Source organism: Chinchilla lanigera, unplaced genomic scaffold, assembly GCF_000276665.1.
Source record: "Chinchilla lanigera isolate Chin_1 unplaced genomic scaffold, ChiLan1.0 scaffold00053, whole genome shotgun sequence".
In the NCBI taxonomy this organism is placed as follows: Eukaryota; Metazoa; Chordata; class Mammalia; order Rodentia; family Chinchillidae; genus Chinchilla; species Chinchilla lanigera.
This window is the reverse complement of record NW_004955454.1, coordinates 4,989,486-5,004,298: the sequence shown is the minus strand read 5'-3', so window position 1 is coordinate 5,004,298 and position 14,813 is coordinate 4,989,486. Positions and strand designations below refer to the sequence as shown.

The 14,813-nt window shown below is 46.2% G+C and overlaps 1 protein-coding gene across 14 annotated transcripts in view; it reads right to left on the bottom strand.

The window, feature by feature from the left end:
• Cacna1c (calcium channel, voltage-dependent, L type, alpha 1C subunit) overlaps positions 1-14,813 on the bottom strand; it is a 625,400-nt gene that overhangs the window by 194,748 nt on the left and 415,839 nt on the right. For all 14 annotated transcript variants that reach the window (XM_013520119.1, XM_013520128.1, XM_013520127.1 and 11 more), the window contains exons 6-7: positions 11,234-11,392; positions 5,461-5,657 (exon numbers count right to left, since the gene is read on the bottom strand). In XM_013520119.1, coding sequence (XP_013375573.1) covers positions 5,461-5,657; positions 11,234-11,392 — 356 coding nt within the window. The remainder of the gene's footprint in view (positions 1-5,460; positions 5,658-11,233; positions 11,393-14,813) is intronic.

The following is a 14,813-nucleotide window of genomic DNA, read 5'->3' as shown; positions in this document are numbered from 1 at the left end:
CAGGTTGGTGGCCTGCAGACACCAAGGGTCAGAACACTTCGGGGTCATCCAACTGTTTCTTGAGGGAATCTAAAACACAGGTTACTCCAGTATCCCAAACGATTCTATTCAGCAGCTTTCCCTAAACACAGGTGCCTGCTCTGTGGCTCTTTGTCCAGCCTCATGGCCAGCAAAATCCCAGTCTTCATCCCCTGCTCCTATTGGTCTGTGCCCTGAACAGTTCTTCTGGCTCTGTATTACTGATCCCTGTATCTCTCTGGTTAGGTCCTGAGCTCCTGGAGGGAAGGTCTTCTTTTCTGGTCCCCATCTTACCCCAGGCTGCTAAGCCTGGGAACATAGCAAATGCTCAGTAAGTGTATGTTAAATTGAACTGTTGAATAGTAAGCACTCATTTAGTGAGATGAAGCCAAGTGAATGAATGAATGAATAAAGTCCTGGAGAGCTGCTAAACCCTTCTGTGCTGTGTTTATAAACTGCCAGTTGACAGTTTAGCTGGTCAACTCTGTTTTAAGCAGCGTGGACACTAAGGGGGTGGTGGGCAGAGGCAGGTTAAAAGCTGAAGGCCAGCACCTTAAGGAGGCGCTAAAACTGTCCCTCCTCTGACTCCCGGGAAGTGGATTCTGGATACTGTAAGGATTTTCCTTTCAGCTCTTGCCTGAGGATAACTGTTCTGTCATCGGTAGAACTCAGCTCCTTTGCTTATGCTTTTTGGATGTCTTCAGACTCCTGTTATATACTATATAGCAGAAGAAGGTGGCTTTTTGAAAGCAAAGTGGAATGGAAAAAAATATGGTTAAAACACCCAAATCTATAGCTGCTTGTATGCAAAAGACTTTTGTTATAATTCAGGAAGTTAGCAGCATGTGTGTGCGCGCGTGCGCGTGTGTGTATATGAACTCCGTGGGAATATCTTCTCTGCACATCTATACTTGTACAAGGGCTAATGTATGGCACTGACAACTGCCTTACAATGTACTGAAAATTTAAATCCTTAGACTTTGGTTCATATGGTCTCTGCTTGGCTGACCAGGTACTAGAGATTCCAGGCTATAGATGACATTATTTGTGATTTTAATTTTTTTTCTTTCTGTGGTTTCTCATTAAGTATTCTTTCTAATCTTATATTTGAGCTCAATTCTTAATTTGTAAAAGATCAGTAGAAGTACAGACCATGGAGAAGCCCAGGCGGGGGCAGTAGGTGGTATCAGGGAGAGGGGGACTCCGTTAGGGTGGGGAGAGTGTGAGTTAGGAAAACAAGGCAGAGGCATCTACTGCGTACACAGTATGTGATGTTCTTGGGGTCCCTAGATCAAAAGGCATTGAGTGAGTGGAGGTCAACAGAATTCTCTTTCTGAAGCATTATTTTGGGGGTACCTAGACCTCCAAAGAGCCAGCAGCATGAGTTCCAGCATGATAGCTCCTCTCACCATTGCTTCCTTTCCTCACAGTCCTCATGCGGACCCTGTCTGGGTGACACAAAGCGCAGGTCAGCCGCCATGTTGTCCTGCTTCTTATGGGCGTGAGGAGCTTTCAGATGCTGGCACAAAGTCAGCACAGAGCAGGTACTTGACTGATTGCTGTTCATATCACCTAATTGTGATCTGGCTCCAGTGTGGAAGGCATAATGTGCAGGCTGAAGACTGACCCCAGTTCTCAGACCAGGCTTGAGAATCCCACAAAGTCTGGCAGATCGGCTTGATTCAGTAATCTCTTAGACCTTTTAGGAGGCACACACCTAAACCATGGATGACAAATAGTTTTCAAATAAATGTAGATGGCTAGGGATGTTTGGTTTAAAAAACAAGCCTGAAAGAAGTAGAGACCAGTGTGGTGTAATATAATATCAGATCCTTTCTTCTTGTGGAGCTTCACTGTTCTTAAAGAAGACTAGTGCTTTCATTTGATCATGTTACCCACCTACCCGCCATATTTTTAAAAGATATAAATGGAGAGTCTTTGGTTTCACAGGTCACTCCCCAACATTTAAACCTGAGTTTTGGTTTAATTTTCTGATCCCATGGCCCCTCCTTTCCCTATTATCTGTAGACTCTGAGAACAGGGGACTATATAAAAGAAATTATGAAAGCACATTGTTCAGCTAATTGAGGACTTCACCCAGTGCAGGCCAATGGCTTCCACAGGGGAGCCAAGTTCAAGTACTACTCGACCAAGTTTGGTTTTATTCTTAATCTGCTAACTCTGAAAATCATAAGAGTGGAATACAACAATGAATGCCAGGGGAAGGCAGACTCAAGGCCATCCCAGAGGGAGGCAGGTGTCTGCCGTGGGTTACTAGTCACTGCCTCAGTTCCATCCTTGGATGATCCCAAGCTTTACTGGGTAACTGAATGAATTGCTTATTTAATTCTTTAATGACATACTCTTTTCCTCACAGACTTGTACCCAGCTGCTTGGTAGTTCACAAGAAGCCCACCTCTGAGGCCTCTATTCATTGTTATCCTTGAAAATTGGACTGCTCCTTCCCCAGTCCTCGAGACTTGTATTTTGGACTCAAGGGGAAATGCATTCTTCAGAGTGTAAGACCCTACTTCCCCTTTACCCATGGAAATTATCAGCCTAGACTGGTTAAAACCTAATGCGTCATAGCAGCGCCATGTAGATTTGGTAGGTTAGATTTCTAAGGCTTTTTGCCCTCCAGTGTGGGCATCAGAATGGCCTGGAGATTTTTTTCATAATGCATAGACTGAGGTCTTGATTTAGGAACTTCTAACTCATGGCTTGGAGGCAAGTTTGAGTATGTGTATGTTATGTTTGATATTAAAATATACTGAGATGTGCGTCTGTGGGTTAGAGATATAGGCTGAGAGGCAAGGAGGAGGAATATCGAAAGGAAAGAAAGGAAGAGGGAAGAAGGAGGAAGATAGGAAGAAATGGCCACAGAAAGGGCAAAGCAATTAGAGAGCTTGTCTGATGGAAGGAGCATTGGGCTGGGAGGTGCTTCTACCATGAAGAACAAAGCAAGAGGCTCTATTTCGGTTTTTGGTGTATATGTGCATGCGTGCATCCTTGTGCGCACACACACATGTGTGCGCACGCACACACACACACACACACACACACACATACACATCACATGGCCATTTGAGAAAGGTGCTGGGAAAGTCAGAGGGAGCCACATCCCACAGGTCTGGGATCATTCCTTCACCTCTGGCAGTTTTTCCATTCCCAGCATAAGCTGTATCACACACCCACCCCAGGGGAGAAAGCACAACACAGCTGCCGAAAATTGGTAGTTGCAGTTGTGTGTTTCTTCCCAGTCCCCACTCTGGCTGTCACTATGACAGTATTTCTTTGGGTCACATCTGGCTGGTGGGGTGTCAATGACTTGTGGTGAGGCAGAGGGAGGCAGTGATAAAGGGAGATCACAAAAATACATCAGGGCCCAAAGCAAAGCAAATTATACGTATTCCCCCTTACCAACACCCACCCATTCCCTGCAACCCTGCCCCCAATCTGATACCATGGAAGGCTTTTCCATAGTGACCGATGGCATGGGTTTGGAGTTCATGTGATGAGGCTCCCGAACCTAATATAGTCATAGAGACTGTGGCCCCTGGGTGGAAACTTTCTATTTGCCAAAGGGTGCTTCTGTCTTTGGCTGGCCAGAGGAGCTTACTCATGGTAGAAAGACCAGTTAAGGTCTTTTGGGAATTTGATCTTCCTCGTTAAGTAGAATAAATTTGCCTAAGTGTAACACGTTCAGATCTTCTCTCTGTCCTACGAATTACACAAAACCAAGTGTAAAACCAGTGTTTCTTCTCCGGTACCGGGAACCGAACTCACGACCTTGCGCTTGCCAGGCAGGCGCTTTTGCCGCTGAGCTAAATCCCCAGCCCAAAACCAGTGTTTCTTACTGAGCATAAGAAACATTTCCCAGTATTTCATTTTACTTTGAGGCAGAGGTAATTCAGCAGCTGTCCTCTGCTGCCAGCGCCACCACAAACAACTTTGCCGTGGCGTGTCTTCCAGGTGTACACCATTACTCACTGTAGAATTTAGTCTGTTTTCTAGACTGAGCTTCTTAGGCTGAACTGGACCCTAGTATGACTGAACCCTCAGTGCCTAGGAGCACCCATGCCCACGGTATGCAATAACATTAAATAAATGTTTGTTGGTGCACTGTACCCAGACAACCTTCAAGTAGTCATATGCAGAGGGGTACACAGTTCACAGCAAGCTGGGCTTTGGCATGTTGATTACAATGCAAAAACTGGGAAGAGAGAGGTTTTGAATCCTTAGGACATGGTGCATTTAAAAAATTTTATAGAACCTATAATAGTGTGCATTGCATCTCTGTACTGTTACAAAACTCTTCCTTCTGATTCTGGAGGAAGTCAACACCTCTCTTGGCACTGTTTCCTCTCTCTCTGGCAGCTCAGCTCAGCGGGAGGCATTCGCTTCCCTCTCAACTCTTCCCCAGTGTGAGTTTGTAGACTGTGTTCCCTAAACTGCCTCTTGGGTTGTTGTCACAATGGCCAAATAGATTTAACTATTTGGGAAACTCTGGGAGAGATGGTATTTGCAAGATTGGCAACATGCTTTCTGTACCCAAATTCTGGAGAACAGCACCGGATTCTGGCAGGTAACTTCTCATGCTGAAAAGGGAGACCCGATGAAGAGTATATTTTTCTGGAGAGTTTACAAATTATGGAGTTGACTCTGCCAGAATGGAGACAGCGCAAACACGGCGTGTGTATTCGCCAGTGGGATAGATAGTATACACGTTTGGCATTTTGAGGGCTCAGAGGTCAGCAAAGTAGTGACTGCTGCTAGATAATAAGAGAGGCATCTTTAAAGTGAAAGAAAATACACTATGGGCGAGTCGGCACTCAAGAGGTGCAGTTTCTAAGCATGCATCACTTAACCAGTTGAGTGTTTTGTTAACAGAGAAAATAATGACAATACACTTGTCAGATGGACAATTCTAATATGTTACGGTAAGATTCATACGAGCAATAAAAATATAATAGCATGCCACAGCGCTACACAATTCAACAGAAATGGTTTCTTTAGAGAGATTCTTTTCAGAAGAGCAGGTCTCACTTTTCTATTTAGCCCCAAGAATTCATCATTTGGCCCTATAGCTCTCTTTCGAGGAAGGAGGTAGGAAAAAGGTATGGGTCAAAGGGACTCTCCAGTGGGAGGAGAGTTGATGAAAATCCTCACGCCAGGCATGGTCAGCACATTCACAGGGCACTGACCGTGCACCAGCGTGGCGCACTGTGGTTGGACAAACTAGCCATGATATTTGGCTGGTGGGCAGGGTGGGGACTCAGTAGGGTAGACATGTTACAGACCTGGGAGAAATCAAAGATATCCACCCACCATTCCCTTGAGATGTGTGTGGCCCCCCCCATGTCATGGGGTGGAGGAAAAGGGGTTTCCAGGAAGGGCCCGTGGCCTGTGTGCCCTGCGCTGAGGGTCACCCGAGCTACACACCCAGTACAGCACGTCGGTCCAGCCCTCCATGGTGATGCACTGGAACACCGTGAGCATGGCGAAGGCAAAGTTGTCGAAGTTGGTGATGCCGTGCTTGGGGCCGTCCCACCCGGGCCTGCACACCGTGCCGTTCTGGCATTGTCGCCCGTGGCCACTCTCGAGAGCACAGGGGGAGGGGTCCTCTTCTGCTGGGACATCTCCACGGCCAGAGGAAAGCGGGCAGGGAAGCAGGAGGGAGGGAGGGGAAGAGATGGGCAGAGAAAGAAGCAAGAATTAGAGAGAAAAGTGACAGGACGAGATCACTGGGAAAACCACACCAGTGATCATATGCAAAACAAGTGCGGCTCATTCCCCATCTATGAATTAAACAGCGTGAGAGCTTAGGCATTCATCAGTGGAGGAGTCGAGAAGCTTCAGCTACGACCACAGGGCTAGCGCCCATTCTTTTGTAAAGCATCAGCACCACAGTGAAGTGGCTGATCAAAAAATAGTCATACAACAAGTGGAAACTTCTAGAAAATGAGAGGCACACCTTCTCCTCTTCTCCCCTCCCATCTCCTTCTCTCTCTTCTCTTTTCTCTTCTCTTCTCCTCTCTTGTTCTCTCTCTTGTGCCGCTTTAGTGAAATATAATTTAAATGACTAAGAATTCTTTAATGTAAATGTATAGCTCAATTGTTTTTTTTTGTTTGTTTTGTTTTTTTTTTTTTTGTTTTTTTCTCCGGTACCGGAAACCGAACTCACGACCTTGCGCTTGCCAGGCAGGCGCTTTGCCACTGAGCTAAATCCCCAGCCCCTTACTCCCTAGCTCAATTGTTTGCAGTACATTTACACAGTTGTGCAGCCATCACCACGACCCATTTTTAAACAGTGCCCCCATTCCCAGGTGCTTGTGCGCTCTTCGTCCTTGCTTCAGTCCCCAGAATCCACCACCCTGATTGACTTTCTGTTTTCATAGCTTTGTTTTTCTCAAAATTTCATACAAGTAAAATCGTACATAATGAGGCTTTCCATCTCCCTCTTCTTTCACTTAGTAGGACCTTTTTTAGTTCATCCAGGTTGTTCCACATTTCAGTCTACTCTTGTTCCTTTTTATTGCTGAGCGAGATATTTCATGGTTATATCCATCCATTCACCAGCTGACGGACATTTGGATTATTTCCAGGTTGGGTTGCTCCTGATTGACTCAGGGTCTGCTTGTACGTGAGTTCTTTGTTTGATGACCAAGGTGAGACATCTGCATTACTGGTCTGTGAGCTGTCTGAGAGGATGACAGTGTCCAGACCACCGTTTCCTGATCCCAGACCCCACAGGGCCTCCATATTAAGGCAGCTGAACTGAGCTGGCCTCTACTCATAATGTTTTGTGACTCTTGCAATTGTGAAATTTTGAGACTTGGATGTGAGGCCATAAAAAAGAGAGAGGAATTAAAAAGTGAATCCAAATGTAAATAAAACATTAAAAAGAGCAGAGCATCTAAAGAGTTGAGAGTTGAGAGACTACAAAACCAGGAACCAAATAGATCATAAATTCTTTTTTTTTGGTTATCTGTCATTCCAGAAATAGCTTTCCAGAGTGACGTGTGCGGCCCTGGGATGAAGTGCTAGGATGACGTAGAAACAGGTCAGGAAAGGGGGGAAACTTGCAGTTCTTTCTCATGTTTTGCTTCTCCATGGCATCGAGATGCCGCTAATCCTCAGGTGGTGATGATGGCTAACCTGACAGCCTCCTGCAGCCTCCGTTCCGAAGACAGCAGAAATCAGCAGAAGGGCAGGCTGCCAAGGGGCCACAAGGAAGGGAAACATACTTGGGTTTTATAAATACACGTTAAAAAGAAAATGGCATCAAGGAAAAGTGATCTCATTAATAAAAGAGAAAGGGATGAGAACTCGGAAAGATTATCCGCAGGCTCAAGTGCTGCTCTGCTATTTTAAATCTGTCTTAAACAACAATAAAAAAGATTAGAGAACAATTAAGAAGCAGCGATGATCCGGTAAAAATAGGTATCTATAAAAAGCACTAAAAAGCACGCGAAAAATGTGAAAAATGTGAATACACACAGATCAGCGGGTCCTAGCAATATGTACGTGAGGGGGAGGGGAAACCGGCTTAACTGTGAGAACATGTTGGTTTCCTTTTGCAGATTCCTGATGTTTGAGGGAGAAGAGTAGGAACATGAGCAATGTAGGCTCCACAATTTAACACAGAAATTGACTCTATAGAGGTAGACTCAATCTAGTGAGTCTATCTTTTGTCTTTTTGGTACTGGGAATCGAACTCAGGACCTTGCACTTACCAGGCAGGCACTTATGCCACTGAGCTATATCCCAGGCCCAACCTTGTGAGTCCAAATTAAGTTTTTGGTAAAATATTGGAGGCAAAGAATCGGAAAGATGTAGCAGTGTGGTCAATATCAGCAAGAAAGGAAATCCTGGGAGAGCTCCAGGTGGGGGTTCCAAGAGGAAACTGCCAAAGACTAAATCCATTACTTTTTTAGGTCCCAACTTTCCGGAGGGAATACAGTGAAGGTGATTTCATTGCTAGATTTTAGCCAAACCAGCCTCTGCCAGTCTCAGGGGTAATTATTGTGCTTGGGAGAGCTATTCAGAGTGACCTGGCTCTGAGAACTAGCAGACAGATGGAACAACCAGAAACAAAAGGTATCGGCATATGGCGATGTATCTGTTGAGAACCAAGACAGCGTCTTGGCTGTGCCCCAGGGAGTAGGGGAAAATCGCTTCTTCAGAGACTGTCTGCGCTGGGGACTGCCCACCAGAAGGACTGCCCAGAGACAGAACAATGGCTCACCTGGGCATCATACAGACTTTACAGAAAATGTGGCCCCACATCCATTGTATTCTAAAATCTAGAAGGTCATGCAAACCGGTCTGTGAAATAATATCAAAGGGTAAAAATAATTTGATATAAGTCCCATTAAAAATTGTCTCAAGGACACACAAAATACTCCTGTAGAGTCTATATATGCAGAGAATACTGTCATTCAATCCAAAGTCTGAAATCCAAAACCAAACAAAACATGGAAACAAAAAACACCCATCTGAAAGGTTTACAAAACTCTGAAACACACTGGGATGGTTCCAAAGAGTGCAGGTTTTGGTCGTCTGTGCTACAGATGTATTGAGTATGTCCAGATTCCCGCACATCTCTTCCTCCTCAGCAGGGTTAGTCACAGTGTGGGTGGACAAAGCCCTGGTGACAGCGGTATCATTCTCTGTTGGGAGTGACGGAGTGGGTCCCTGGATTGTCATCAGACAGCAGGTGTAGGAAGAAGGAGGTGGGTGAGCTGATCGCAGAGTGTTTGAGAGGGCAGCTTCTGTAACTAGGTGTCTTCAACCCCTTGCCCAGCAGGGTCTCTGGCTCCACACACAAGATTGAGGTTGCCTTCTTGGTGGAACCTGGCATGGCTTCTCTCCTGGGGATACATCTCTCATTGTCCTCCGACACCCTAGCCCATGGTAATTTATACCACAAGCACCTACTTCTCTTCTGAACTTGTGGGATAAAGACAACCCATCACACAAATAATCGGATGTTTCTTACGATAACCAATGGACTTTTCTTGGCTGGGTTTACTACTGAGGAAAGTATGATCCCAAATCGGCCACTCCAATGGATGGGGTCACATGTGGTCTTTATCTTGAGAGCAGAAGAGTCTGTTAAAGTGTGCACTGGACCCTCTGGCTGTGTCTACGGAAGAAGAGTTCATACTGTGTTGCCTTTGTCTATGATACCCACCATTTTCTTGCCTTCTGAGAGGCTACCAAGGCTTAATAACAAAGCCAGATGGTTTCTAATGATTATTCAGAGCTGCTTATTTTTAGAAAATTTGCAGGATCCTCACCACCAGTAGAAAACACACTTTTGCTATTTTCCGATTAGCAGAGTAGAAAAGACCAGCAGCTCTCCTTGGATTTGCAGTGCAGAGCCATTTGATGGAAGGGTGGCCGTCCTCGGCTCTACGGCAGAACTTCACTGCTTTGCTCTTCCCTGTTTGGTTGGTGAGGGTCTCACTATCTACCACTGACAAACTGAGGGGAAATCTTATGGATTCTGTATCTCTGTATCTTCCGCCTGAGGAATTTGAGTCACATGGGTCATTGATCATTTCAATACAACCGCATAAACTGTAGACACACCACTATCAACTCTTAAGTCAGTCTGAGAATGGAATGCCAACAAAGTCACAAGTCATTAATACAAATTTATGGTTCAGAGATAGCTACAGAGAGAATTGAGTAACAAGCAGGTTTTGAATTAGAAGGGAAATATTATTATATTGCTTGGTATTTCCTTAAGCAAGGTAAAAATCTCAGAATTTTACATGACAGCAAGGGTGTTTTTTTCACATTAAAAATATATTTTAAAACATGATAATTTATGCTATACAACTATGGCCCAGGTAATTTGGAAATTCTCTTGAGAGGGACTCATGTCCTCTTACAAAAAACTATAAAAAATGAAAACAGCTGAGTGAATCTTTGACTATAGGTTTATAGGTTTTGTTTGGTTTTTAGGAATATGATCCAGCAACCTTGCCAATACCCAATCTGTGTGCACCAGGTAGTCTATTTTGGTTTGTGAATGTGAATTATCCATTCCACTTTTTGCTGTACAGATGTTTTCCAGCCTCACTCCTCGTAGCAAGAGAAATCAAGTTTAATTTAATGCCTGGGCTGAATGAGAAGCAGCAGCAACATAAACGCAGAGGGGAGAGGTGTTCTCTAACACTCCAGATAGATGCCCTCCACCCTCTCCACCAAAATGCCCCAAACTAAGACCACAGACCTTGCTTGAAAAAAAAAAAGAACATAAACTGCTAATCTCTTTAGGTGGGGGATTCTTTTCCCCAACAAGTTTTTGTGTTAAACTGCTTTATATGTCTGTGTAAAAGCCTTGTCGATTTCTGTTTAAATGGTTTTGTTTAAAGATCAAGCTGAGGTGTTAGTAACTTAAGACAGCAGTTTACAGCATATATCCCGCAAGCCCAAATTCGCGTCCACTCAAGGAAGTGCTTAATGAGCCAGCATCTCTTGGTGGATGCATTGATTTGCAGGAGAAATGTAACAAGAGGAGCCCTGGAGAAGAGTGGACTGATAGCTGTGAGATGGATCGAACCTTTTTCCTTGAGAAGAATGAATCTGGCTACTGGTAAAGGAGGAGATTCTACATCTACCCTTTCATCCTCCATGGGAAGGGGCCCAGGGTGCTCCTGCCTATGAATGGAGAAGGAAACGTTAATTTCAGAGCAGCCAGGATCATCCCCAAGAAGGGGATGCACCTCAGGGTCGTGATGGGGTGGTGGCATGCTACCTCCTTGCAAGGACTGCCGACGGTGAGCCACAGTGCTGTGCTGCTACGGCAGGTATGCACACCACTAGATTAGAACTGAATCTTCTGATATTCAGGGTCAGCTCCAAAGGTGAGAGGCCGAGGAAAGATAGGCTCTTAATTCATTAAATGTTTGTAAATTGTATAGCTCTGTAGTGTTTAGTAGTGCTGGACAAAGCCAGCATTTGGCTGCTTTAGCTGAGATCTGTTTCAATGAACTCAGAAATTGGAATGAGAGGAAAAGAACCCTTGTCCCTGTCTCTTACTCAGCCATGGCCTGGAAACATAGGCCTTTGGATGAAGGGGCTTCACCCGGCTCTACTGGACAGGTAGTAATGCGCCTGGTAGTGCATCGAGCCACTCGGGAAATAACTACACAAAACAAACAGGCTTTGGGGAGTGTGGTACCCGGAGCCCTCCTCTTACCTGTGATGCCCTCCTGGTTGTAGCATGTTTTATGCATCTTCCCCATGAAGAGCTCCAGGCCAATGATCGCGTAGATGATGATGACGAACAGCACAAGCAGGGCGATGTGCAGCAGGGGCACCATGGCCTTGATAATGGAGTTCAGGACGACCTGTAGACCTAGGATGACAGTCATCAACAGTCACGGCAGCGAGAACTTACTGGCCTGGGGCTGCCGTGGAAGCCACACTGACATAATTTCATGCACCCTTCTTAGCAACCTAGGAGTGGATATCAAGTGCCCCACTTTCAGATGCAGAAACAGAGGTTCAAGGTTATATAGCCAGTGGGTGACACAGGGGGGATCTAAATCCAGGTTGGCCTGACTCCAGATCTGTCTTGGAGGTAATTCCTAATAAAATGCCTGGTATATGCTGGACTTCCAAGGGGAAGAATGTGTTGTCTTCATCCATAACTACCAATTTTTTTTTAAGATAGGGTCATGCTTTGCAGTGTAGGCTGGCCTTGAATTCATGGTGATCCTCCCGCCTCAGTCTCTCGAGTGCTGGGATTACAGGCGTGAGCCACCGCACTTGGCTACTATCAAATTTCTTAATCTCCCATTTTAGAGAAAACAGAGAGCAGAGTTTGATCCTAGAGCAGAGTTCAGTACGGTGAGAACTCACTCTGATGAGGTAGCCATGCAGGAATTTGTCTTTTCACAGTGGACTAGAGCCTATGGCTGACCGAGCGGCTATAAAACAGGGAAGGTTGACAGGCATCCGGGAATGTGGGACTTCCTGTGCTGAAACTGACACAGCACCAGGATCTAGCTGGGTGTTGCGACTTTCTAGCCTGGGTGAGGAAAGGACTCTGAAAGTGCTCCTAGGGACTGAGTGGGTCACTCTTCCTGCCAGAGTCCTAGCAGGCACATTATACTTTCCAGGCAAAAGCCATGCAGAGAGGGACTTCCTGTTTGAGGGGCATGGCACTTCCACCTGGGGAGACAATGGTCTGGGGATGGATGATGGTGGTGAGTGCACCATATGCACAGATTAGTGTCGCTGAATCGCACACTTAGAAATGTTTACAATCATGAACTTTGTTAGAAACATTTTACCACGATAAAAAAATCTTTTTTGAAAAGGATCCAGATCTCATCAAAGGAAAAAAGGATGAAATGAAAAGCCCCATGGAGCACATGGGTCTTGTCAGTGTATACAGAGGTTTGTACCGTTGTCTACTAGGGAGAAGGATCCCATAAATAACACCCTAAATGCTACTTCTTCGAAGAGGATGTTGCAGAGCTTCATTTGTGAGTGGCTGCAAGGTAGCTGGCAAAAAATCACTCAGGTTTCATGTAGCTCCAAGACGTCCCCTGTGAGCTTCCTGCCGACAGCAAGTGTACCAAGTCTATAGCCGAGGAGAGAAGGGAGGAGCAGGTAGCTCTTCCTTCCTTCCATCTAGGCCAGATGTGCTGAAATCACCTTGTGGGCTGCCTTTGGGACACACAGGATAGGATGCCCACCTCTCAGTCCCACATATGGGTCACTTTTGGTGACTTCTAACTCCTCACTTCCCCCACATTCTCTCCTCCAAACCTTGGACACCCTTCCACCTCTTGGGGAGCAAAAGCTCCATCTTTGCATTTATCCCCTGTCCTCTCTGCTGGGTAAACCAAGGCCGCGTCACCCTCACCCTGACCCCAAGGCAGTCCCCAGTGCCTTGGGCCCTGGTGGGATGGTTTTCAAAAGGCTGATTAGAAGCATTTTCTCCAGTGATTAAGCCAAGCTGGGAAGAAAGGCGGGGGGTGGGGGAAAGAAAAGCTGGAATAATTTTACCTGTGAATTAATGAGCGTACTTTGCAGCCTCCCATTAGAACAAGATGTTTTCAGAGCCAAATGATTCCATTAATTAGCAAGTTGTACACACATTAGTGTTAAAGTATGAGAAGCCATGAAGAAAGTTGGGCTGCAAAGCAAGCCTCAGAGGTGGCGGTGGGGGGAGCTTCTAAGGGCGCCTCTCAGGAGGGGGAGAGAAGCCCCCACATCCACTGCACAAGCCAGCCATGGCGAGGGGTCATGGTAACCTTCAGTGCCACAGCCTCAAAGGGCAAGAGACAGGGGCTGGGGTCAGACAAGGGAGACATGGTAAGGAGCCCTCCTCTAGGCTGCAACCAGCAGGGCTGGTCAGAAGGCCACCTCAGGCTTCCTTCATTCCTAGGACAAAGACAAGGATCCTCTTGTACCCCCAAAGCTCTGCCTGCCTCTCCACTCCCTTCCAGCTCTGCCCCTCTCCCTAGGTTTCGGTCAAACAGCCCCCGTTTTTAAAGACTCAATAGGCAATACAGTTATGCAACACAGAGCAACATTTTGGTTACTGAAGGATCACATGTATCCAGTGGTCCCACATGGAGCTGGAAAGTTTCTATCATCTAGTGACACTGCAGTGGTCACAAGAGCGTTGCACAAGGCATTACTCACGTTTGTGGTGCTACTGGTGTAAACACGTCTACTACACTGCCAGTCGTATGAAACCTTAGCACATACAAGTGTGAACAGCACACAGTACTTGATAATGATGATGAGTAACCATGTGACTGGTGTATGCATTTATTATACTTTTATCGTTATTTTAGAGTGCACTCCTACTTGTAACAATTGTCTGCCATGTGATGTTGGCAGCAGCCTCTTTCCTGCATCTTTTTCACATCTCTTGGCAGCATTGAGAGGCCGCACTGAGAGACTGACCCTTGCAATTTAGGTTTGTGCACACACGCTCCAGGATGTCTATGGGATGAAGAAATAGGCCAACAATGCATCTCTCAGAAGGCAGCCGCGTGGGTAAGCGAAGCACGACTTTACGAGCCCCCTAGGCCTGCCACACATGCTGTTCCCTCTGCCTGGAACGCCTTTCCCTGATTCCCTCCCCTACATCCTTCAGCTCTCAGCTCCTGCTTCTCTCTTCCTAGGTTTCCTTCCCTGAACTCCCAGACCAGAAACGTTTCCTTGGTTATCCATCTTCCTAGAACTACTTCCTCTCCTGTGTGCGTTCATGTTGATTTGAAATGGTATGTTTATCGAAGTGACCCTGAAACATTTACTCTGTCTCTTACACGAGGCTGGGTTTTACGAAGACGGGCCGTAGGCCTGCTCTTCTCACCGTGTTATCACTGAGGCCTGGCTGGATGCAGAGCGTCTTGTCAGCACTCAGTAAGTGTTTTTTGAAACAGTGACAAACTTGTCACCGAAATCAATGCTATCGCTACCCCAGAGCGTCAGTGGGCTTTGCTGTGGTGGAATCTAATTTCCAGGCCAGTGGAGAATGGACAAGAGAGCTCTGGGTCCTTCAGGGTAGGAGACAGGCAATGTGCAGGCCATGAAGAGACCAAAGCCAAGTCAAAGCAGCCTGTGGGCTTTGCCTCAGCTTTCAGCTACGCAGTCAGCTCCCACATAGCACTCTGCTCCCCCTGACCCCGCCTCCTTTGGGGGCTGCACCACCCACCTGAGCACCAGGGCAAATGAACACATTTCCCATGCTCCTCCCTCCAGTCAGTTTCCACGTCCTGCTGGCTTGATTTTGAACTATCTTTAGCTATGCA